The 24,406-nt window shown below is 42.0% G+C and overlaps 1 protein-coding gene across 4 annotated transcripts in view; it reads right to left on the bottom strand.

Moving 5' to 3' along the window:
* Positions 1-24,406, bottom strand: part of LOC124307480 (dipeptidase 1-like) — a 1,861,010-nt gene that overhangs the window by 1,430,450 nt on the left and 406,154 nt on the right. For all 4 annotated transcript variants that reach the window (XM_046769153.1, XM_046769154.1, XM_046769155.1 and 1 more), the window contains exon 4: positions 13,333-13,613. In XM_046769153.1, coding sequence (XP_046625109.1) covers positions 13,333-13,613 — 281 coding nt within the window. The remainder of the gene's footprint in view (positions 1-13,332; positions 13,614-24,406) is intronic.

Below are 24,406 nucleotides of genomic sequence, written 5' to 3'. Positions count from 1 at the left end.
ATATTATATGAAACTGAAAAAATTAAATAAAAATAGTATAAAAATATGTATTGAAAATTAAAAATTAAAAAATATATATTATGTAGAACTAAAAAAATAAAAGAAAAATAGTTTAAAACATTTCTCTTTTCTTAGGAACTCACATTGAAATAAATTTTCATGAAGCTTATAAATTAAATTGAAATTTTTCGAATTATTCATCAAAAACTGTTAAAATTAGTATGCATTGAAGTTTGACGATGAATATCTTTTAAACGCTTAACTTAATCGACAAATCATAGGACACCATTTTTGTAGAGCAGTTAATTTCCTACAAAACTATGAGTTGTGCAATTCATCAAAATTTTTTGTAAGCCAGTTAAAAAATTCATAAGCAAAACAGAAATTTCTCTCAAAATAATCAAACTTCAAGCTTTGATATCTTTTAAACGGTAAGGTTTACGAAAAAATTGTAAGAGACCTTTTTTGTAGAGCGTTCGATTTCCTACAAGAATATGAGGGGAGATATTTTTTAACGAACAGTTGTCAAAGAGATATGAATTTTTGTTTCTAATACTCAGGAAAAAATGCAAGATTGCAAAGCGGAGGACCTTGTTATCAAAATTAAGAGCTCATATTTGGTGAGAATTCTTTAGAGGTATCTAGCAACCGATTTCCAGAGTATAAAGTAAAAAAAAAAATACTCATTTTTTTTCGCCCACCCTACTCTCCATGTTGCCGGCTCGATTGTTGCAACGAAACTGTGCAAGTTTATGTTGGTTTATGCTGATAAAGCAGTCAAACCCCTTTCTTTGTCGCCCCCCATTGATTTCGCTATCCTTGTCTATTACGGTAAAACTGTAATTGTCATCATTCCAGCATGCCGAGCGCAAGTCTTTAAATTGCTGATACGTCATGTCCGTGTTCACATGATCGTTGTAGATATGTTTCAGATTCATATCATCCTGCCGAAATAGCACCAATAAGTTTGCATTGTCACGCACTAGGTATTTTGGAATGCGCGCGTACGTTTGACTTAGATAAAAGCTATCGATATCGCGATGCCTGCCCATGCTGAAGTATGCTCTGATATTATGTTGCTTTTCACAGGCCACATCGTCGAAAATCATAACAGAGTTGGGGCGAGCATCTTCCGGTTTTACAACCTCATCGTTCTCGCGAAACGGGAAATAACCCACTCCCTGCACAGGTTCTAGTAACTTTTGCAAAAATTGATACTTTGGCTGGATGAGAGATTTCGAATAGACGTAGACATTTTCGAATCGCAATCCATTGCCGTGGGTGATGAGTGCGAGAAGAGCGTTAGTTTCACCGCAATTGGATGGCCTGCCAAAAATGGCTCTCAAGGTATTTGGCAGCAATTTTCTATTTCGTTTTCCTATCTTCCTCTTACCACGTTAAACAATTTTATCGAAATTCGCGATAGATAGTTTATCGGGCTGATCCTGAAATCTCATGATGCTCCGTTAGCATGACAACGAAAACTGAGATGACAATATATGTATAAATTCCGCCTTTTCTAGAAGTCACGTTATTTGTTGCCCGACTATGAGGATGTGCACACGCAAGAAGCGCGGTGGTGGTTTGTTAAATAAAATCATCAATCATCTCCCAGTTGAATTGCATGTGCCAGGGTATCAGTACTGCGGACCTGGAACGAAATTGGCCAAGAGGTTGGCTCGTGGAGATTTGGGGATCAATCCGCTGGATGCCGCGTGTGAAGACCACGACATTGCATACGCAAAGAATCGCGATATCGCAGCGAGAAATCTTGCCGACAAAGCGCTCGCTGAGAAGGCGTGAAATCGCGGCTTGGCCAAGGATGCTAGTGTGGGTGAAAAGGCTGTAGCCTGGGGAGTCACCAACACCATGAAAGCTAAATCTAAACTCGGAATGGGCTTAGCTGCGAAGCGGTCGAAACTCGGAGTGGCTGCGAAGAAGAAATCTAGAACTGGCGGGAAGGGTAAACAGCGGAAGAGAACTGTGAATCTCAAATCCATCATCACAGCAGCAAAGGTCGCCATGCGACCGGGTTATAAAAATGTCGATTCGGCGTTGGCGGGTGCTCGTGTGGCTGCGCGTGCGACTGGGAAGAATATTCGTATGCCTTGCGTTATACCTGTGCCTGATAAAATTGACGGCATCCTGCCGTTTCTTATTTCAATTCTGGCCGGTCTTAGCGCTACTGGGGCTCTTGCGGGTGGTGCTGCGGGTATAGCTAAAGCTGTCAATGAAGCTAGTGTCAACAAACACCAGTTAAACGAAGCCAAACGGCACAATACAACAATGGAGGCGATTGCTTTGGGTAAAGGATTATACCTGCGACCCTACCGCAGCGGAATGGGCCTGTACTTAAGTCCGGCAAAAAACTAGTAAAGCTGCCACATCGAGCTCTCACCAACATTGATTTACGCAACTATGCTAAAAATATGAAAATTTCGCATTTTCGAGGTATTTTCATGCGGAATGATCTGCCGAAATCAGGACCAAAAATGTGAGAATCCGCAATTATTAATCTTGAGGATAAAAACGGTCCAGGGACATATTGGGTTGCGTACAAGAAAAATGGTGACCATGTTGTGTATTTCGTTAGTTTCGGTGATTTGAAAGCGCCCAAGGACTTGATGAGGTATCTTGGTGTTGGTGGCGTTGAACACAATCATAAGAGGTATCAAGAATATGATACTGTGATTTGCGGCCACTTGTGTCTCAAATTTCTCAGCGAACAACTATAAAAAGACACGTGTTACATGAGCAAGCATTAGTCATGCCGGAATCATTGACGTTAACACTGTCAGGCACATCCTCCGTGCTGGAGGCTCAATATTTCCCCCCAATCGAGTTATCACCAGAGAAAAACTATGTTCTCGGACTCGTCGATTTCCTGACATTTAATTCAATATCCAATATTCACGAGAGGTGTAATAAAATTCAGCTGAAACGAGCGGACAACAGCAGAGAGAGCATCGCGATACCCACGGGAAGCTATGAAATTGAGGATATTGAAAATTTTCTGCATAAGGAGCTACCCTCCGACATCACCCTTAGTCTGAGAGCTAACAATAACGAGCTGAATAGTGAAGTCACATGCAATTATGTGGTAGACTTCAAGCCCAAAGATTCGATCGGCCGATCATTGGGATTTAAGGTGGTTGAGCTATCACGAAACGTTACTCATAAATCTGAATTACCCGTAGCCGTACTGAAGGTTAATACTTTACGCGTTGAGTGTAGCATAATCACAGAGGCGTACATAAACGAGCATCGAGCTCACACGATTTACGAATTTTTCCCAACCGTTCCATCGGGATATAAGATTGTCGAAGTGCCTACCAACGTCATTTACCTGCCAATCGCCGTACAGTCGATACATCATTTACAGCTGAGAATAGTCGATCAAGACGACGAGCTGATTAATTTTCGCGGCGAAACGATTACTGTACGTTTACACGTGAAATCACTCAAGTAACGGGAATCGTGTTTGAGTCGAGAAAGTTGGGCAAAAGTTATAAAAGTCAAACGTCATGGTCAAAAATCATCAGTAGCCCGACACCTCTGACAACGTTTACACCGCCTGCGAGACTGACACATGTGAACGTTCGGTTTCTCCAGAGCCTGGGTCTTCGATTACGTGGAAATTTTGGAAAATAATAATTCGTGTCCGCTGTATCCCGCGTGTGTGTTACCATGGAAGAAATAATAAGAATACAGAAACCTGTGGTATTCGACGAATCGATTGCGCACTCTGAGATTCATGCTCATCAGCCGTTTGCATCATCCACCTTCCGGAACAACGATGAAATCCACATTGTTGTCCAACATCAAGACTTGTGTGTACTGCCCAGTAAAAGCTCTCTGTACATTCATGGAAAAATCACGAAAGATGATGGTGTGGCTGCGGTGACGGTTACGAAATTGATCAATATGGCCGTTTGTCATTTGTTTGAGGAATTTCGTTACGAGTTGAATGGTGTAGAGATTGATCGGAATAAAAATGTTGGCATCACCCGCACTATGAAGGGTTACGTATCCTTGACTCCAGGCCAGCAATATAGTCTGGAGAATACCGGGTGGTTGAGTGGGAATAAGGAATTAACCGATGCCGTTGGAAATTTCGATGTTGTTTTGCCGTTGAATTATGTGCTAGGCTTCGCCGAAGATTATCCTCGAGTCATCATCAATGCTAAACATGAGTTAATTCTCACACGTTCCAACACTGATTTGAATGCCGTGATTCAGACCTCGGCGACGGAAAACTTTAAAATCACCCTGAATAAAATCGAGCGGTTGTTGCCCTACATCAAACTGGCAGATGAACCGAAAATCTAGCTACTCAACTACATCGCCAAGGATCCGGCCATATCCATGAGTTTTCGTTCCTGGGAAACGTACGTGTATCCGATGCTCCCATCAACAACGCGGCATATATGGTCAGTCAAGACATCGACGCAGCTTGAGAAGCCGAGATATGTCGTTCTAGGATTTCAAACTGCAAGGAGAAACGAGCCGCTGAAAAATGCTGGCGTATTTGATCATTGTCGGATCAGAGATGTAAAACTCTTCCTCAACTCACAGTGCTATCCCTATGGAAATATGAATCTTGATATATACAATAATCAATACACCATTCTCTATGATATGTATGTTCGGTTTCAAATGACCTACCATAACAAAGAAGCTGAGCCATTGCTGTCGAGGCGTGAATTTATAAACCAACCTCCCCTCATCGTCATCGATTGCTCCATGCAGAACGAAACATTGAAAACTGGACCTGCGGACATTCGATTGGAATTTGACTGTAGCATTACGTTCCCACCACATACTTCTGCCTACTGCATGATCTTGCATGATCGCATTGTTGAATATAATCCGATCAGTGGTACTGTAAAAAAATTGGTATAAGTCAATTTTGGGATAATAATATGTTTAATTAATATGGATATTGAAAATAATACGTATAATTTCACTCGTTGAAATTCAGAATTAGATAATTGAGAATAGAATAAGAAAACTAAATGTAATTGATGTTAAATAAAAAAATTGTTAAAAGCATTCAAAACGCCATTTTAAACCTCCCTTCAGGGGTCATTTCCTGGAATTTTTTCAATAGATCTAGCGGGTTTGTACCCTATCCGATTTACGTGCGGCTTTCCTGCGCCAAACAAGTCTCGACAGGAATCATTGTGTGTGTGTGTGTGTGTGTGTGTGTGTGTGTGTGTCAAATCCTATGAAAATACCCATCTTGCGGCAAACCGCGAAAACGATCAACGGGGGGGGGGGGGAGAAGCTAGGGGGGAACGAGGGGGGAGAGCGTGAGAGTGAGAGAGAGAGAGAGAGAGAGAATGAATGAATAAATATATTTTATTATGCCCTGGAGAAAAACTCTGTGGGCAATGCGTACATGAAAATACCATGTAATAAAACTTAACCTAAGAGCTTAAAACTAAGAAAAAGCGTACAAAATCAAAATACAGAGAAACCGCGAGCACAAAAGTGTAAATAAGACATAGAAATAGTGTAAAGAAAAGAATAAAAGAAAAAGAAACGAAAAAGAGAGTGACCAGCAAGCCGATCAACCGCACGCAGTGAATGCAACCAAATATATTAAGGGGAGAAATCCCTTTAGAATTTTCAAAAAATCGATTTTTTTTTCACATATTCCGAAAGTATAATACGCAAAGAATATACTGACCGAAGGAAAACCCGAAATAATCAATATTTGCGGAGTTATCGCATATAGTGTAGAGCGGAGCGACAGCGTGCGGTCAGGTAGCGAGTCGGGCGCTCGGACCGTTAGAGGCGGAGCAACCTTCACATCACAATGCTCCCTTATCTACCTTTTTTTTTGACCAGGCAGATGTTTCGAGCAATTTTATAAAGGGGACATTATAGATATATCCATATAGCAGAAACGGTAGGTATACGGAACGATACGTTGCCCGAAAAACAGATTCAGTTTCGTTTGAAATTTTGTCACGACCGGCCGAGTTTACCAAAGTAAAATGCCAAACTATCCGAAAGGAACGCGAGGCGATATAGCCCGAAAATGTGCTTTTCGAGGAAGAAGAAGGTCTGCTGTACGCGCCTGGCATCTTTGATTAATCGGTAAGTCACTACAATCACTAGTTTTCACATGTTGAAACTTTAAACGCGATTATCTCAAAACAACATTTTCAAAAACTGCTCGTGTTGTAGCTCCAAAAGTTATCGACCGATTTTGATGAAGTTTTGAGAGATTACACTCAGTAATATTATCGGAAGGATGTTCCTGAAGTTCGAAAGGTAGCGCGTAAATAAATACCTTTTTGGGGTCAAGTATGTCGAAAAAAAGGTCGAAAATTCGACCCTTAGAATAAAAGGGCTCCCAAATTTTCAATTTTGCACTTTGTCATCATTTTTTAGGTACATCCTTCTCCTCAATATGTCAATAAACGAATAACACTTGTAAAATCTTTTTCAGATCAACAGCAAAAGAGTGACAACTGCAGCACTTTTCGATGTCACGGAAAACAGGCGTCCCGAGACCCTTAATAACGCCGCCATTTTGTGTATGATCGCAAAAAAAAAATTGTTTCTCACCTTGAATGCTTCAATAAAATTATGTTAAGATTTGAAAATTATTAGATATTTTTTCCCCTCCAAAAAAATTATCTAAAAATACCTATTTTTCACGCTTCCGAAGGGATTTCTCCCCTCAAAGTTGCGAAGCCAACAAATGCGCCCGCAGATCCCTCTTGAAGGTGGAGAGACACTGCAGAGTTGTGATGCTAGGAGGAAGGGAATGCCAGAAATAAGATGCAGAGAGAACGAAGGAATTGCGTAATGTGGAGGTACGATGCAAGGGGATGGAAAATGTTAGTGTAGAGTGGAGACGAGTTGAACGAGCTAATGTAGGAACAAAAGAGAAGAGGTCGGAGATGTAGGAAGGGACATTTAATTTGAGAAGCTTGAAAATAAGGATGCCCATGAAGTACTTTCTGCGATTAGAAACCGTAAGCCAAGATAAGCTATTGCGAAATGGGGAGATATGGATGTCACGAGGTACGTTGAAAATGAAGCGAATACAGTTATTGATTAATCGTTCCAATATCAAGTTCTGTTCACCGGTTAAATCGATATAGGCGAGGCAACAATAATCAATAAGAGGAAAAACAAGTGCAGTTATAAGCATGATGCACAATTTTTTCGATAGAAGATTCTTATTATATTTTAGGCGAAAGAGAGTGAAGTTCACCTTGGACGAAATGTGCAAAATGTGCTTGTCCCACGAGAGGTTGGACTGCATAGTGATGCCCAGGTTGCGTGCATGCGAGACATAGGGAAGCTCATTCCCCCTGACTCGAATGCGAGGGAGAGTCGTCAAATCAATTTGATTAATGTAAGCACCACTACCCAAAATCATAACCTTTGACTTCGCAAGATTCAACCTGAGTCCATTCACCACAGCATAATCGACGATATAATTCACGTCGAGAGTCAGATCGGATAGAGCACGAGCCAGATCACTGGGGTAGCAGGTAAGATAAATCTGTGTATCATCCGCATAAGTGAGGTATTGGGTATAGTTCAGACCAATTTCAATATCACGGATGAAGATTGAAAAAAGAAGAGGACCAAGAACCGATCCCTGTGGAACACCCATATTGGTGGTGCATTAGGAGGAAACAGTTCCCCTGTCATCAACAACTGCTTACGATCGCTTCGATGAATATGAGAAGAACTAGGCAAGCACTCCATCCGAGCAACCCAAGAGACAAAGTTTACGTAGAAGTAGGTGATGTGGAACCATGTCAAACGCCTTGCTAAAGTCAAACAGAACAAGCACCGTTAGTTTTCTGTCATCAACTGCCTGTCTGATATCTTGGTTAAGCTTAAGCAGAGTAGTCAACGTGCTGCAACCCTTCCTGAAGCCCGACTGAAAGGGATCGGCAAGATCATTGACCTAAAGAAAGTCAGTAACCTGACCGAAACAATATCGTGGGTGAGGTTGACTATCGCGGAGGTAACGTACCGACTGTCGGTAAGGTAGGAATTGGGGCTACTCAGCCGCTACGCCGCATTGTTTTGGTTAAAACTCTTATATTCCCACTACTCACAGGCACGCAAAAAAGAATTTTGCCCGGTGGACGAAACTACCGTACCTGTATGATAAATGGATATGCTGAATCCGAATCTAGTGTTGAAATTGCTCCATTACCCCCAAATTTTGAGTTTTTCATGGGGTATTCCAATCTTACCAGCATCTTTGAAAATCTTGCAATGTTTCAGATCAAGTAATCAACATTCCAGGCAGGAGTATTTCAAAACCAGGGGTATGGTAGTCTAGTCTGCCAGATAACTTTCTTTCGTATTTAATGTATGTGTTATCAGTACATTAAAATTGTCCATAATATAATAGCATTTTCGTGAGTTGCCATTTTTTTTTCTTTGTTTTGTAAAGTTTATAATTTTCTGTGTCATGAACATAAGTAAGCTGTCTCATAACAAAATGAAATATAAAACGCGATTTTCATTTTTCCTTTCACTCTCACGCCGAATCCATGAAATAGCAAAGAGTAAAAGTAAAAGGAAACAGAAAATCAGTATTTTGTGGGAGATTTGTTATTGTATATCGAATGGAAAACATTGAAATGAGCATTTTTAATTTTCTTTTCGTGAAATGAAATTTTGCTTCCAAATATTTGTATTGCTATTGTTCGATGTTTTTTCTCAATAGAAATAGAGCAAAAAGTCATCAAGTATCCATCATAAATATGCAATTTAAAAAAAAAAAAAACGGAAAATTACATTCATTTTTTGATCACACGGGATATAATTGGTTGAGAGAGCTGAAACCGAGGCATTTTTTCCAGTGACTATACGTTTGGCCTTGTATCATTCAAACACCCGCTAGGGGCAATTTTAGTTTTCTCATTTGCCTAGGCCTTTCAGAAGTTGAGAGTGATAAAGGCAACAGTACTCGCGAGTCTGACCACGAGGTTCAGTAGGCTGCAGGTGGCGTGGGACAATGTCGAGCCCAATCGACAAACTCTTAACAATTCACAGGAAAGGCTGATTTGAGAAGACGCGAGGCTCAACAGCGAAGAAGATGATTCGGAAGCATTGGCTGCGAATGGAAAGAATCGACGACCACAACCAGTGAAAAGTTCCGAAAATGAAAAGGCTGAAATGAAAAAAGAAAATAACGACATAAAGTGTTACAAATGTCAAGGCACGGGACATATCGTGCGTTACTGCAAAAATAAACGAAAGCCGCGTGATGACTGCGGGAAAACCAGCGACTGCGCGTTTGTAGTGCAAACAAGTGAAAGTTCGGTATCGTCGGATTCAAAAAGCGCGGCAAATGCTTGCGTACTTTGGACGGAAAGTCACGTAATGCCAGCCGATTAGAGCGACGTTTGGCTGATCGGCAGCGGCGCATCGAGGCATCTAACATATCGACGTGACTGGTTGATCGACTACAAGACGGATAACACTGGTGGTAAGATATCACTGGGAGATAATCAAATCTGTAGCATTGCTGGCGAAGGCACGGTACGAATAAAAAAGTCTATCGACGGTGTATGGCAAGACGCGTGCATTGAGTAAGTATTGCACGTTCTGGAATTGCGTAAGAACTTATTCTCGGTCGGGATGTGTACAAAACGTGGCTTCAAAGTAAATTTCGAAAACAATCGAGTTAAAGTGGTGCGCGATAACGAGGTGCTCGCGACAGGAATGAAGCAAGGAAATGATGTGTACCGCATGTTCTTCAAGGTAGTAAAAGAGGACAGCACCGAAGAAGCAAATATCGCCGAGACAAATCTAACTATGTGGCACGAGCGATTAGGGCACGCTGGAAAGCGCGCGATACGGGAAATGGTAGAAAAAGGACTAGTAAGTGGAGTGTCACTGACGGACAAAAATAAAGTGTTCTGCGAACCGTGTCAAATGGGAAAATTGCACAGGTTGCCATTTAAAAAGAATATGGATCGTGAAATGAAGACCAAACCGGGCGAAAAAATGCACTCGGATGTTTGTGGGCCGATGTCTACGAATTCGATCGGAGGATCGAGATACTTCCTGACATTCAAGAATGACGCCACCGGCTACAGGCACGTGTACTTCATGAAAAGAAAATCCGAGGTGTATGAAAAATTCAAAATCTTCGAAAAGATTATCGAAAATGAGTTTGATCGAAATATGAAAATTCTACGCTCGGATAACGGGCGAAAATTTTGCAATATTGAGATGAACAAATATCTCGAAATACGTGGAATCCAGCGAGAAACAACTGCGCCGTACAATCCGGAGCGAAATGGAAAAGCAGAACGTGAAAATCGAACGATAACATAAAGTGCGTGCACGATGATTATCGCCAAAAATTTACCATTCAGCCTATGGGCAGAAGCGGTGAAGTTTGCTGTATATGTTCTAAACCGAACTGTGTGGGTGAGTGGTGCAGTGACACCATACGATGCTTGTGTCGGAAAAACTCCGAACCTCAGGCATCTGCGAATATTTGGGTCAGATGCGTATGTAAACACTTCTAAGATATTCACGCGAAAATTTGGTCTAAAAGCGAGCAAGTAAATTTTTATCGGATACACAGAAGAATCAACGAACTTTCGAGTTTTCGATCCGAAGACGAACAAAGTCAGCATAGTTCGAAATCTTGTAGTCAACGAGAATGTCGGTGCAATAATGACAAGAGTGGAAGAAAACGAAGAAGAAAAAGAGATAGTACTTCCACCGCCGCAAGCCGCAAAACGAGAACGAGAACGAAGAAGAGAACGTGGTCGACGAGAGAGATAATGGAGACAACGGAGAACGAGAGGGAGAACGACGACAAGCAAGAGGCACGAGAAGACGAGCCAGCACAGGGTGGTCCAAGAGCTCTTCGAGATCGCTCGAAAATCCAAATTCCGACAAAACGCAAACGTTGCCGAGTATATCGTACCAGATACGTGAGCAGAAGCTACGAATAGCCCTGAAACCGCGCGGTGGGCGGGTGCTATGCAAAACGAGTTTAAAGCACACAAGGAAAATAACACTCGGTCACTCGTGAAAAATACATCGGAGATGAGACTCATCGACTCAAAATGGGTTTTTCGGGTGAAAACAAACGCAGACGGGAAGTCGCATCAGTTTAAGGCACGATTGTGTGCGAGAGGCTTCATGCAACGTGAGGAGATAAACTACAAAGAAACATTTTCTCCAGTAGTGAGATACGACTCCCTGAGAATACTGCTGGCGACGATCGCTGCGAAAAATCTAGAAATTATGCAGTGTGACGTACAAACTGCATTTTTATACGAAAGCTGAAAGAAAATATATATATATGGAGATTCCGGAAGGACTCGAGGTGAAAAAGAAGATCCCAGAAACGTTGCGTGCAAGCTCGAGAGAGCTCTCTATGGGTTAAAACAGGCGCCAAGATATTGGAACCTGCGATTCAAGGAATTTTTGAATGAGTTCGAATTCAAAGAATCCGAGGCAGACAAGTGTGTGTTTACCGGGAAGTTCAAAAACGAAGTGGTGTATTTGGCACTATTCGTCGATGACGGACCGGTCGCATCGAAAAATATAGAGACTCTGAGAAAAATCACTCAGAGATTAAGTGAAACATTTAACATAACGGTTGAGAATTCGAATATATTTGTCAGACTGCAAATCGAACGCGACAGAGAGCGAAAAACGTTAAAAATTTGTCAGAGCGAGTATAAGCGAAAAATAATTGAGAAATTCGGCATGTCGGATGCAAAAACGGTAAGTGTGCCCGCGGATCCGCATGCGGTACTGTCTCCAACCGAGGAGATTGACGAAAAAGAATGTAACATGCCTTATCGCGAGGCAGTCGGGTCATTAGTATTCTTAGCCACCGTATCAAGACCGGATATAGCGTTCGCGGTAAACGCAGTGAGCAAGTATCTAAGTAAACATAACGCGACACACTGGCGAGCAGTAAAGCGAATCCTCGCGTATATAAAAGGCACAATCGAATACGGTATCGAGTATGCAAGCGGCGGTAGCGAAGCAGCATTAATCGGATTCTCAGATGCTGATTACGCTGGGGATATGGAAACACGAAGATCCACGACGGGATACGTTTTCTGTCTAGCGAACGGTGCCGTCACGTGGTCATCACAGCGGCAATGACTAGTGACATTATGTACAACGGAAGCTGAGTATGTGGCTGCTTCGACAGCAGCGCGAGAAGTTGTTTGGATAAGAAAACTAATAACGGACATCGGATGTCCATGTGATAAAGAAACTATCCTATACGTTGATAACCGTAGCGCGATTCAATTAGTCAAGAATCCGGTCTTCCATAAAAGGACAAAACACATAGATGTCCATTATCACTTTATCCGCGAAAAAGTTGACGAAAAAGAGATTAAAGTAGAGTATGTTCCGTCTGAAAATCAACGCGCGGATAGATTCACCAAAGCGGTACCGCGATATCGTTTTCAAGAATTGTGTTTGAAGCTAAATATGATAACGATTAACGAGAAACGCTCGAACGGCGGTAGCTTTGAGAAAAACTAGTTCGTTGCGTTCTTCAGAGCGAGTGTACAGGCACAAAAATTGTGTATGTAGCTGTACTCTCCGCAAGAACCGCAAGAACCGTAACTCGGGTATCTTCGGCAGCTCTCGCCTGCCCCGAAGTATGCTCTGCGTAGCAACCGACGCCAGTCTCAAGTCGCATGTAAACCAAGAAACACGCTTTACTAAAAACCACACTGAAAAGAAAATACATTGAATAAATATAGCAGAGTTTATATTACTGTAAAATAATTATTGTTACTCTATCCCGCTCACACAATCCTGCCTCAACAAAGTCATGTTCAATCATCAGAATGTTCATAATACAGAGGATATTCGTCGAACTCTGAATTAATATCCGTGAATATCAATCCTTTTGCTTTACCTCCAAAATAAGCGTATGGAGAAAGTTGTATAATTGTCAGTAGCAGAGAAAACTTCTTTTGACAGAGGTTGCGTACGACAATTTCGTGACTTCTTCGAAAATTTGAAACACTCGCTACTCCAAGAATAATATCAAAATAGCAAAGCAGCCAATTTCGGCATATTCGTTTATTTTGGGTAAAGAGTCGGTACGAAAAGTTTCAAAAACGTTGAAAATGGCCGGGATGAAATAGTGTACGGTTTAGCATGGATGACGCATTATGTCATTTCTTATCCGCATGGAATTTCATAGAGATTCCATTCTCAACATTCCACTCAAGTTCTACTTATCATTACAAAGTTTGATTTGCTTACGAATCTCTTTTAGTCATACAATTGATATGGATCTAGAAATCATACAGTCGCAAATATCTTTTTACGTACCCATCAATGAGAGGTATTTCCGTTAATATCCTTCTGATTACATCTAATCTTTGTTGATGAGTTATAGGAGCAGTTTGAAGTAGAAGAGGTAAGCATAGCCCTCCAAGGAGAAGTAAAGAGACAAGTAAGAAAACGGGCGCCAAAACGCGGCAGCGTTTTCTAGGATTTCGTTCGCGCCGATCTTTGCTGCTACCACTGCTTGGCGAGTCCATACACGGTGGTGGAAGGCGTATGATGGCGCTGGATGGCGTTACATCTGGTAGTTCTGTGAGGCACGTTCTCTAGTAAATCAAAAATTAAAAGCACAATTATTACGATGTTAGACTAGATCGTAGAATAATTCTGTGTGAAGAATGAAAGTTCTAGCTGGAATCTTCAATGCATGATTATAAATGTATTGTGATACCTTCACTACAGTCTACAAGTGGACGAAATAGCTTCTTTTCCAATATTCAATATCAGGTGTCAATTGTTTTTATAATATATGCAGTAGCTGTAAAATGATGTTGGTAGACTGTAACCAAATCGTCAAAGTGCGCCACTGAAATTCAAGCCGGTTGGGCAAGCTAGACGACAAGTTAGCCGAAAAAGACAAAGAACGTTTAACGGTGGCTCACTTTCAGTCATATAATAAGTATCTTAGTCTATCAATAAATAATAATTTTGTCCATGGAAGTCCCATTCATTACCAAAAAGAAATACAACAAATTGACGACGAGGGTAAAGGAGGGCTAGGACACGAAAAACTCGGAAGATAATTATTTTAGTCGAATAGACACGCATAGAAAAAGAGTTGTCTGCGTGTGTGACTGCTTAGCGTGGCTATAAAAGACAAAAAATAAAAGAAAAGAAAAAATATCCGCCCGTGAAGAAAAATATCATCGGAGAAAACAAAAAACAAGTAATTGCTCAAAGGGAACAATTGATTCGGCATAAAAATGACTCAACGAAAAATAGCTAATAGCGAAAAAAATAGCTGCTGGTCGGGTGACTGGTTAAATTAAAGATTTTTCTTGGCCGGACAACTGGAAAATGTGGCAAAAAAAGGCATAAGCAATTCTTCTAAGCAAATGAAGTAGAAGAAAATAAGAAGAAATCGGCACATCTAATAACAATAATCGAAAGTGACGAATACACATTGTTGAGGAATTTATCTACACCGGACAAACTCTCAGCAAAAAATTTCGACGAATTAACAACGATAATAAAAAAACCACTTACATCTAGCATAAATGGAATTACTAAACGGAATAAATTTGAAGAATGACGTCAAATAGAAGGTGAGGGTGTAAAAACATTGTGGATAAACAAGTTGTGATTTACCATTTTACAAAAGATACGTGGACGACATCCTCACTGCCATACATGTAGATAACATTAATGATACTAGACGCTAGGTTCGATTCCTGGCTGCGTCGTTAATTTTTCGAACTCACCAATTGTTCGAATTTATATCTTTTAACAATTATATTCTCGTAATTAACGATATGCATATCCGCATATCAATTATTAGACGGCTTGTCCGTCTGATTTAGCTTCCCATCGCAAGCAAGAATCCGAAAATGTAAACATTCTCTATCTACATACATTATTATATACATAGTGCTTGAAGAAAAGAAAAATTCATATTCACACATACCCGGGCACATGAAAACAAAATTCAAACTCACTGGTGATGAGAAAAATTAACGACAATAGAGTCAGGGCGGCTAGGTGGTTTAGTGGAGTAAGGCTCCAGCTGAGCATCTCTGGACACCAGGTTCGATTCCTGGCTCGGTCGTTATTGTTTCGAAATCACCAATTGTTCGAATTTATATCTTTCAATAATGATATCGCCTCCGAGTTTAATAGTTTTCACCCAAAATTGCAATTTACCTTTGAATTAGAGTCAGGCAATTATATCAGTTTTTTAGATCTCAATATCATTATTAACAATAACTTCCTCAACTTGAATCGGTATCGTAAACCGACATGGTCGGGTCGATTTTAACAATACACATCATATCATCCTCTTACACATAAAAAATCTATAGTAGCAGGATTATTTGATCGAGGACTAAAATTAGCAGAACCTAGTCTCAGAACTGAAAATATAAAACTAATTAAAGATACTGTAACGTTCTTTGACGTTACGGAAAATAAATATGGATCCGCGAGTTTGATTATCAAGTCAAAATCAAAAGCGTGAGTAAAATGTTGTGAAAAAGCTTTAATTGCGAAATATGTGTTTCTCGTTTAAAGTCTGAAACAAGACTGTTTTTACAATAATGTTGGTTGACGCAGCAACCTTATTCTTTTGAAAGACATAAGAGGTTTATAAACGTCTTTTATCTATGATGACTACTAGATCATTAAAAAGGGGGCAAGACGGGTGATTTTACCCTTTGTAACAATACGTTATCAGATAATGGTTATCCTAGCAATATTATTGATGATATCAAAACAGAAAGAATTGACAAACTGTACAACAATGATACATTTTGGAAAAAACGAGAACAACGTAGTGCACATGACGGCTGCACAAATCTGGTTGTACTCCCATATGTTCAAGGCTTATCAGAACAATTAAAATCGGTTCTGAAAAAACATAACAATCAAGCTGTGTTAAAAAACAGTAACACCACTTCAAGGTTATTTACTAAACTAAAGTACCAAGATTCCTTCCTTAAACAATCCGATGTGATTCACAAAATTGAATGTATGGGATGCTTCAGGTCATACATTGGGCAAACCTCACAATTGTTATCAAAAAGCATAAACGACCACCAGTAGAGTATGAAATGTAAAGATTGCAATAAATCAGCTCTAGCGGATCATAGCGTAACGTTGAGTCACAAATTTGACATTACCAATCTTATTGTTCTGTCTCATGAATCTAACACACAACACCGATTGATAAAAGAAATGTTTGATATAGCTAAAAACTTGACGTATAATAAACGCACTGATGTTGATAATTTGAGCAATTTATATGCTTCTCTTCTGTAGTTGTATATCTATGACTATTTGATGTGTTACTGTAACAAAATTTACATTTGAATCATAACTTTCGATTTTCGTACTAACGTATCGATTATCGATATAATGACGCGCATCAATTCTTTCGCTCGATCACTTCTCCGCTTTTGCGCCGTCACCTAACATCTTGATAAGCTAATAGAAGTCAATTATTGTGAGTTTTTTACAGTTATATCATATAATTGTTTGAAAAAGTAATGAAATTATGATAAGAGTAATACACCCGAAAGGACTTCCGTTTCTGTTTTGGATGTGAGTGGCAGGTGTGCGAAAGAGTGTGAGTGAAAAGGCGAGAATTTAGCAGGATAGCAAAAGTAAGGAGAAAAGGAAATAGGGCAGAGAAGGAGCGGGGAAGACATATACGGGAGGTCGGGTGAAGGGAATAGGGAGGCACAAATAGAAGGGAAGGGCAGTTGAAGAAGAAAGAAGGGGGAGAGTTTTGAGGTTAGGCAGAAAGAGCCGGCGGACGGCAACGATTCGGATAAGATAAGAATAGGCGGTGACATCTAGGGAGTAAGAAGGGGGATAGAGTGGAGACAGGTAGGCGGCGGATGGATAAGGTAGGGAGCGGTGACGGAGAGAAAGAATATGAGTAACGCGGGTGACCAAAAAGAAGGGGCGAACAGGGAAAAGGAGGAGAAAAAGAAAGGTAGGCCGGGGGCAGTAGCAGCGTTAGGGAGGGATAGGAGGCATAGCCTGGGATCGACGACGACGGTGCTAGACTGATGGAAGAGAAAGCTGGAGGAGGAAGGGGAAAAAAGGGAGGAGGATGTAAACGAGATACAGGAACGAGAAGAAGTATTTGGGAAAAGCAGGAAAGTGCACCGGTCGCCGGAGGGTAAGACAAGTGAGGAAGGGAAGGCAGAGGAAGGGGGTATACAGGATATGCTAAGGTTGATTAGGGAAGAGCTAAAGATAGGTCTAAAGGAGGTCAAAGGGCAGGGAAGGGGGATCAGGGAAGAAATGGAAAAGATTGAAGGCGAAATGACTAGAAGGGAAGAGCAGTGGGAAGTGGAGAGAGGGAAGATGAAGGAAACGATAAGGGATCTAGGTAAAAGACGAGAAGAGGTAGAAGAGCGGAGAGGGGTGGAGATAGAAAGAGTAAAGGAGAGGCCGATAGAATTAAAAAAGAAGAGTGCAGAAGGCGGGGGGGAAAGGCAGGTACAGGGGAATGTGGAAGTGGCGCAGGTAACAATAGATAGGTTAAAAGAGATGGAGTGGGCCATAGAGAGAAAAGAAAGGGAAGAAAGAAGGGGAAATATAGTAGTGAGAGAAGCGAGACTAGAGAAGGAAAGAGAAAAGGAAGGGTTGAAAAAGATTTTGTAGCTGATAGGGGTAGAGGTCGAGGTAAAGGATATGTGGGAGGTAGGCGCAAAAAAGGGGGGAGAAAAGGGGATATGGATAGCAAGACTAGGAAATAGGGAGCAAAAGAGGCAGGTAATCGGAAGAAAAAGCCTCCTCAAAGGGAGGGAGGAGAGAATAGACGAGGATCTCACCTGGGCAGAGAGGAGAATGAAATGGAAGTTAGGGGAGATAGCAGCTATTGAGGAGAGAAGGGGAAACAGAGTAAGAATAGGGTATGCAAAGATCTGGATAGAAGGGAAAATATGGAAGTTGGATGAGATAGGAGAGGTGCTTAGGGACGGTGCAGAGAGAGCGAGGGAAGAGGGGCAAAGGGAGGGGAGGGGAAAAGTAGGGGAAAGCGATAGGGAAAGGTCAGCAAGCGAGGAAAGACAAGAGGGAAGTATAGATGCACAGGGAAGGGTACGTAGGGAAAGGCAGTCGGGGGAATGGGTAGTGGGGGGGGCAGAGAAAGGGGGGGAGGGCGATGTAGAGGAGAGAGGGGGGAGTAGGCGAGACGGAAAGGGAGGGGTGGAAAGTAGCTTTTTAGAATGTGGCGGGGCTCGCGAGAAAGGATGAAGATTTCTGGAGGGGGCTGGGGGAGTGGGATGTAATATTTCCAATGGAGACGTGGATAGAAAAGAAGGGGTGGGAAAGGATTAGAAATAAGTTGCCAGTAGGGTATAAATGGGAAGTACAGTATGCGGTTCGAAAAAATAGGAAGGGAAGAGCAATAGGCGGAATGCTGTGAGGGGTAAGAAGGGAGATAGTAAGTGGGGAGGGAGGGAGGAAAGAGGTGAAAGAGGGCATGATAACAAGGAAAATAAGTGAAGGGGGGGAAAAATGGGTAGTAGTAGGAATACACGTAAACGGGGATCGAAAAAAGAAGATAGGGGAATTGAAGGAGCGGGCAGAAGAAATGGGGGGAGGTGCAAAAGTGCTAGTGGGAGGTGATTTTAATGCCAGGACAGGGCAGGAGGGGGGAGGATGCTGGGAAGAAGGAGAGGAGGAGAGTAGGAGTAGGAAATCGAAGGACAGGAAAATAAACTCGGAAGGTAGGCAGCTGGTGCAATTTTTAGAAGAGACAGGATGGGCAATAATGAACCGGAACATAGGGGGGGATGAGGAGGGAGAATTTACGTATGTAGGAGGGGCGGGGGTGACGGTGATAGACTACGCTATAGGAGACATCGAGGTAAGGAATAGGGTCAAAAGGATAGAGATTGGGGATAGGATTGACTCGGATCATCACCCAGTAATAGTGTGGTTAAGGGGGGCAGTGGCTAGGACAAGGAAGGGAAAAAAAGTAGGGGGAACTAGTAGAGGAGACTGGACGGAGGAGGGTAGGATGAGGTTTAGAGAAGAAGTTAAATGGGAGGGGACAGGAGAAGTGGATGTAGGTAAAGAGATGGAGAAAAGAATAAGGGAGTTTAGACGAGCCTTAGATGTAGGAGGGAGGGGGAGGGAAGCGAAAAAGGGATGGTGGGATGAGGAATGTAGGCGAAAAAAGCGGAAGTTAGGCAGAGTCTAAGGAAATGGAGAAAGGGGGAGGGAGAAGGGGACGCGTATAGAAAGGAAAGAAGGGAATATAATAGGCTATGCGAGGAGAGGAAAAAGAAAGAAAATGAGGGATTCATAAAAGAAGCAGCGGAAGCAAGGACAGAAAGCAAGGTATGGGAGATAGTAAATAGGGAAAGAAAGAAGTGGAAGAGGGTGAATGAAGAAATAGGAGATCAGGAGTGGAGGGAGTATTTCATGGGATTATTAGGCGGGGTAGAAAGCAAGGTAACATAAGGCGGGGAGACGATAAATAGGAAGGGCGACGGGGAAGGGGAGCTGCAGAGGGAAGAGATTAAAAAGGTGATAGAAAAAGCTGAGGGATGGAAAGGCACCAGGGGGGGATGGAATAGTTAGCGAGGTATGGTGGTATGGGGGGGAAGAAATGGAGCAGTGGATATGGAAAACATGTAACAGAGTTTGCGTGGGGGAGGGCTGGCCAGAGGATTGGAGGGAGGGATTGATAGCGCTGATAGTTAAGAAGGGGGAGGGGAAAAGGGTAGAAGAGTATAGGGGGGTGACCTTGATGCCAACTCTATATAAGGTGTATGCGATGGCATTAGCGGATAGGTTAGAAAGAGAGGTAGAGGAAAAGGGCTTGATACCGCAAAACCAAACGGGTTTCAGAAAAGGCATGGGTACAATTGACAATATATATGTACTTGATTATTTAATCAATAGGCAGGTGGGTAAGGATAAGGGAAAGATGGTGGCGTTCTTTGTGGACTTGAAAGCGGCGTTCGATTCAGTGAACAGGAAGGTGCTGTGGGAGACTATGGAAAGGAGAGGGGTGAGGGAAGGGCTAAGGGTAAGGATAGAGGAAATTTACAAGGAAACAAAGAGTCGAGTAAGGAGCGGGGGAAAGGTAGGAGAGGCGTTCTGGACGGCGAGGGGGGTAAGGCAGGGATGTCCGCTCAGTCCGCATGTGTTCAACCTGCTGCTGGCGGACTTAGAAGAGGAAATGGGGAGAGGGAGAAGGGTTGGGGGGGTGGAGTTAGCCGGCGGCAGGGTATGCACGTTAGCTTATGTGGATGATATATTGTTACTAGCGGAAAGTGAGGAGGAAATGGAGGTAATGATTAGGAAGTCAGAAAGGTATATGGATAGGAAAAGGCTGACGGTAAATGTAGGGAAATCAAAGATTATGAGATTCAGGAAAGGAGGCGGTAGAAGGAAAAACATAGATTGGACATGGAAAGGGAAAAAGATAGAGGAGGTGAAAGAGTTCAGCTATCTCGGGTATAGAGTAAAGTGCAATGGGGGACAGGAAGCACAGGTGAAAGAGAGAGTACGGAAGGCAGGGGTAGTAATGAGGCATGTATGGGGCATAGGAAAAAGAAAGTTTGAGAGGGATTGGGAAAAAAGGATTTGGTTCTTTGACAGGCTAGTATGAACGGTAATAGAGTATGCATGGGAGATATGGCGGTGGAGGGAGTGGAGGGCGGTCGAGGCTGTACAGGATAGATTTTTGAGATGGACATGTGGAGTGGATGGGAGAACACCGGGATATCTAGTAAGGGAGGAACTATAGAGGGAGAAGCCAAGGATTAGGGCAGGGAAAATGGCATGGAATTTTAAAAGGAAGCTGGAGAGAGGGGAGGGTAGCGAGTTAGCTAGGAGATGCTGGGAAGAGATAGGGGACAAGGCAGAAGCCGGAAGGCAGGGATCGAGGTGGGAAAGAGAAAGGGAAAGTTTCTTTGCGGAAAGGGGAGCAGAGAGTAGAAAGGTAGTCGCGAGCAGGGAGAGGGGCGAGGTGGAGCTTAGGGAAATAGAGGAGAGAAAGAGGGAAGAACAGAGAAAAGAGAGGTGGGAGAAAATAAGGGAATCGACGTACAACAGATGGTACAGGCTAGTGAAAGGAGAAGGGATACCAGGGTATCTGGGAAAGGGATGGGGAGAAAGCAGGTGGATAAGGGTGGCAAGATTTAGATTAGGAAGCGAGATGAAGGAGGCAAGGTACTGGGAAGAAGAGGAAAAGAGAAGGTGTAGGGTGTGCGGGGGAGAGGAGGAAACATGGGAGCACGTATGGGAAAGGTGCGTGGGCTGGGATAGAAGAGAGGAAGGCTGGCAGGAGGTGGTGAGGGAGATGTTAGGTGAGGACGGGGTGGGAGAAGTCTGGATGAGAGAATTGGAAAGGATCAGGGATGTACAAGAGAATGAAAGAGTGAGAGATGAATGGGAAATGGAAGTCGATCAGGATAAGGACGAATTAGGGAATAGAATAAGGTAAAATAGGATAAGGTTAAGTCAAGATAAGGATAAAGAATAAGAAAAGGATAAGAGGGAAAGTAAGGGAATGGCAAGGCAACGGCACAGGGTACAGGCAATTAGAAATTAACTAAGGATAAGGTAGGAAGTAGGAATAGGGTAAGAATAGGTTAAGAAAACATGTAAAAAAAATATTGTAAAGGAAGAGGAAAAGGGAAGTCCTTGTATCCCCAAGGGGAGCATTAAATATTACATACATACATACACAATACACCCAAAAGACTGTAGTTCTACCTACGATAACGAAATAATGAAGTTGCCCGCCGTCGTTGTATTCTATTGTTCCGAAGGGGGGCTGTTTTTGAAAACAGGAACGAAGATTCGGAAAACAAGCAAGCCCAAAATCGAATTGAGGTTTCGATCAAATGTTCAAAATATTGAATCTCTCTCAAAAGTTCTGTTAATTAAAGTTTCAAGTCTTGACTTGTTAATAAACGGTGGTTCAAAATGCGTTTTACACGACAAGCACGTAGTTCGAGAGTGATATCCGGTCTTTCCCTGACATATATATATCGGGGAAGGTGGCTAGGATCTTTGAGACGACGGAGAGACCATTATTTCAGTTCACACTTTTCATTGGAACGGGTTGAAACCCACAACCCACATCACTTGAGCTCTATTACTCGGTTGTCACTATCCCGTCATACAATCCGAGCGGCGCACAGGGAGAAGAACGTATCCACAATCACACGGTTTTAGTTCCTGGGCGAAATACCTGTCGACCCGAAATCTCAAATTCGACTACCGTTATCAACATTACCAACGCTGCGGCCACGTTCGAGAGGGGTAGTACCGTCTCGCTTCCCCCTCTACGCCGCTTGTTAACAAAAAAGTTACATTTCTTTTTATATGTCAACTCAGCTTAGGTGAATACGGCTCGTAGCGTCGTATTCGAATCGTCGCGCGCCAACATATATACTTATATACCGAGACAATTTCTTAAAACTACACAGTCAATGCGCATGCGCGAGTTTTATCGGCTGCTCGGGTAGGCTGACCACCCCGAGTTTCAGCTGTCAAACTATGTTTCTGACAGCGATGTAGTTCATACCAATTTTTGAGGTTACAGTCTCAAACACTCGAGGTAGTGACTCGGAAAGTTGATGCTGATGCTCTTTGAAAATTGGTTTTATTCGACTGGAATGAGAAATCTGTTTGAATGTTGGGTGCTTGGAAGCGTAGTACCCTATGAAGAGTGTAAGATTGAATTTGGTTTTAAGTTATCGTGCAACTAGCTAGCCAGATGACACCGTCAACTAAGATTCAATTCAAAGACATTTTTAACTGAAGTTATTTAACAATTCTAGATTTAGTGATTCAGTTCGGCTAGCAAAATTCAACCCTAAAATCTAATTGAGGACTTGAAAAACTATTTATCTGAATTTAATGCCAAAGAGAGTAAAAGTGAGCTTCAAAATCAGATACCAAATTGAATGGTATAAAGTTTGAAAAACAATGCTGGTCAATAATAATGCTTGAATTACAATGGTGCACAGAATGATTCCTCAGTAGAATGAATTGACAGCAACGGTTAAGTAACAAACTTATCGCTATTAGCTCGATCAATTTTTCGTCGTGTTAATCAAAGTTTTAACTTCTAGAGAACTTCTTTGCACGAGAGAGATTTACGCGGGGCGATTTCACCGACCAATGAGATTGAAGTATTTGACGCATGCGCATTGACTGTATATTTTAAAGAGATTGTCCCTGTATGTATATTAGACCTGTCCTCAAGAAGGACAAAATCGAATTTTAATGGTCTTACCCCCCAAATTGGTTTGTAATAATTAAAAAAAAAATTTTTCTCCATATTTACCCACTGCTAGGCAGCCTTACTTTTTCTCATAAGAGAAGCATTGATTTTTCGTGATTTTTAATCTTTTTCTCACCGCTGCCCTTATTATCACCTAAAAAATTGTAAATTCTCAGAAAATGTTTACAGTTATGTTACCTCTTTGTCGAATTTTTTGGATTTCGATACAAGAATTTTTGGGCTAGATCAATTACATCTTTTTTCCGCGTTTTTCGCAACATACAGAGAATAATACGTACAGAACATACAGGTCTACTGTATACATATACTAGGAAGGCTCCGCCCTCCTGCACGCTTCGCCCACCAACTCCCATTTTTGAGTTTTGTTAGAAGGGGGAGGGAAGGCGGTAAGAGGTCAGATTTTTGAAGGTTAGAGATGTATGAAGAGTCAAGTGTTGAATCCCTGATTCCCAGATGGATGTAGGTATATACCGTAGGTGAAGGGTCAAGTCTTCATAGCTATAAAGGCATTTTCATAGGGTGAAGAGTTAAAACTTTATAGCTATAAGGGCATGTATGCAGGATGAAGGGTTGAATCTGCATAGGTATGTGGGTATACTGTGACATGGATTCTTATCGCACCTCAGCCACCTAGAGAAGTGACCGAGAACTTACCGCATATACAATTATTTGGCGGCCCGCGAAAAGGTGGGCATTATAAAAGATATCGCGAGATTCTGTTGGGCAACTGGCGTGGTCAACAAACCTCGAAATCTTCATCTTCGCTAAACCTCGGGAATCTGCTCGGTAGCTCAATATCGCGCAGAGGGGACGGGTAATTTCTGGAGAGAGAGAGAAAGAAAGAGAGACTCGACAACCACACGCTATTCAATAAAAATAAAAATAAATCTAAATTCGCTCTTCGCGATCCAAGATCACATAACAGTATATTATTCGTAACCTACGCTTTTTCTTAATCTAACGAGCTTGCAGCTCCCTAGCTAAAATCTACCTAACTATTTACAAAAGCTCGAAACGCAATTCTCAATTCGAAACCTATAAAATTTAACGCTACAGCAATAATTGCTCAAAACCTAAACTATAACTAATTTCTCGATGAAGCGCCACCGGGTTATC

Source organism: Neodiprion virginianus, chromosome 6 (assembly GCF_021901495.1).
Source record: "Neodiprion virginianus isolate iyNeoVirg1 chromosome 6, iyNeoVirg1.1, whole genome shotgun sequence".
NCBI lineage: Eukaryota > Metazoa > Arthropoda > Insecta > Hymenoptera > Diprionidae > Neodiprion > Neodiprion virginianus.
This window is presented reverse-complemented; position numbering and strand designations above follow the sequence as displayed.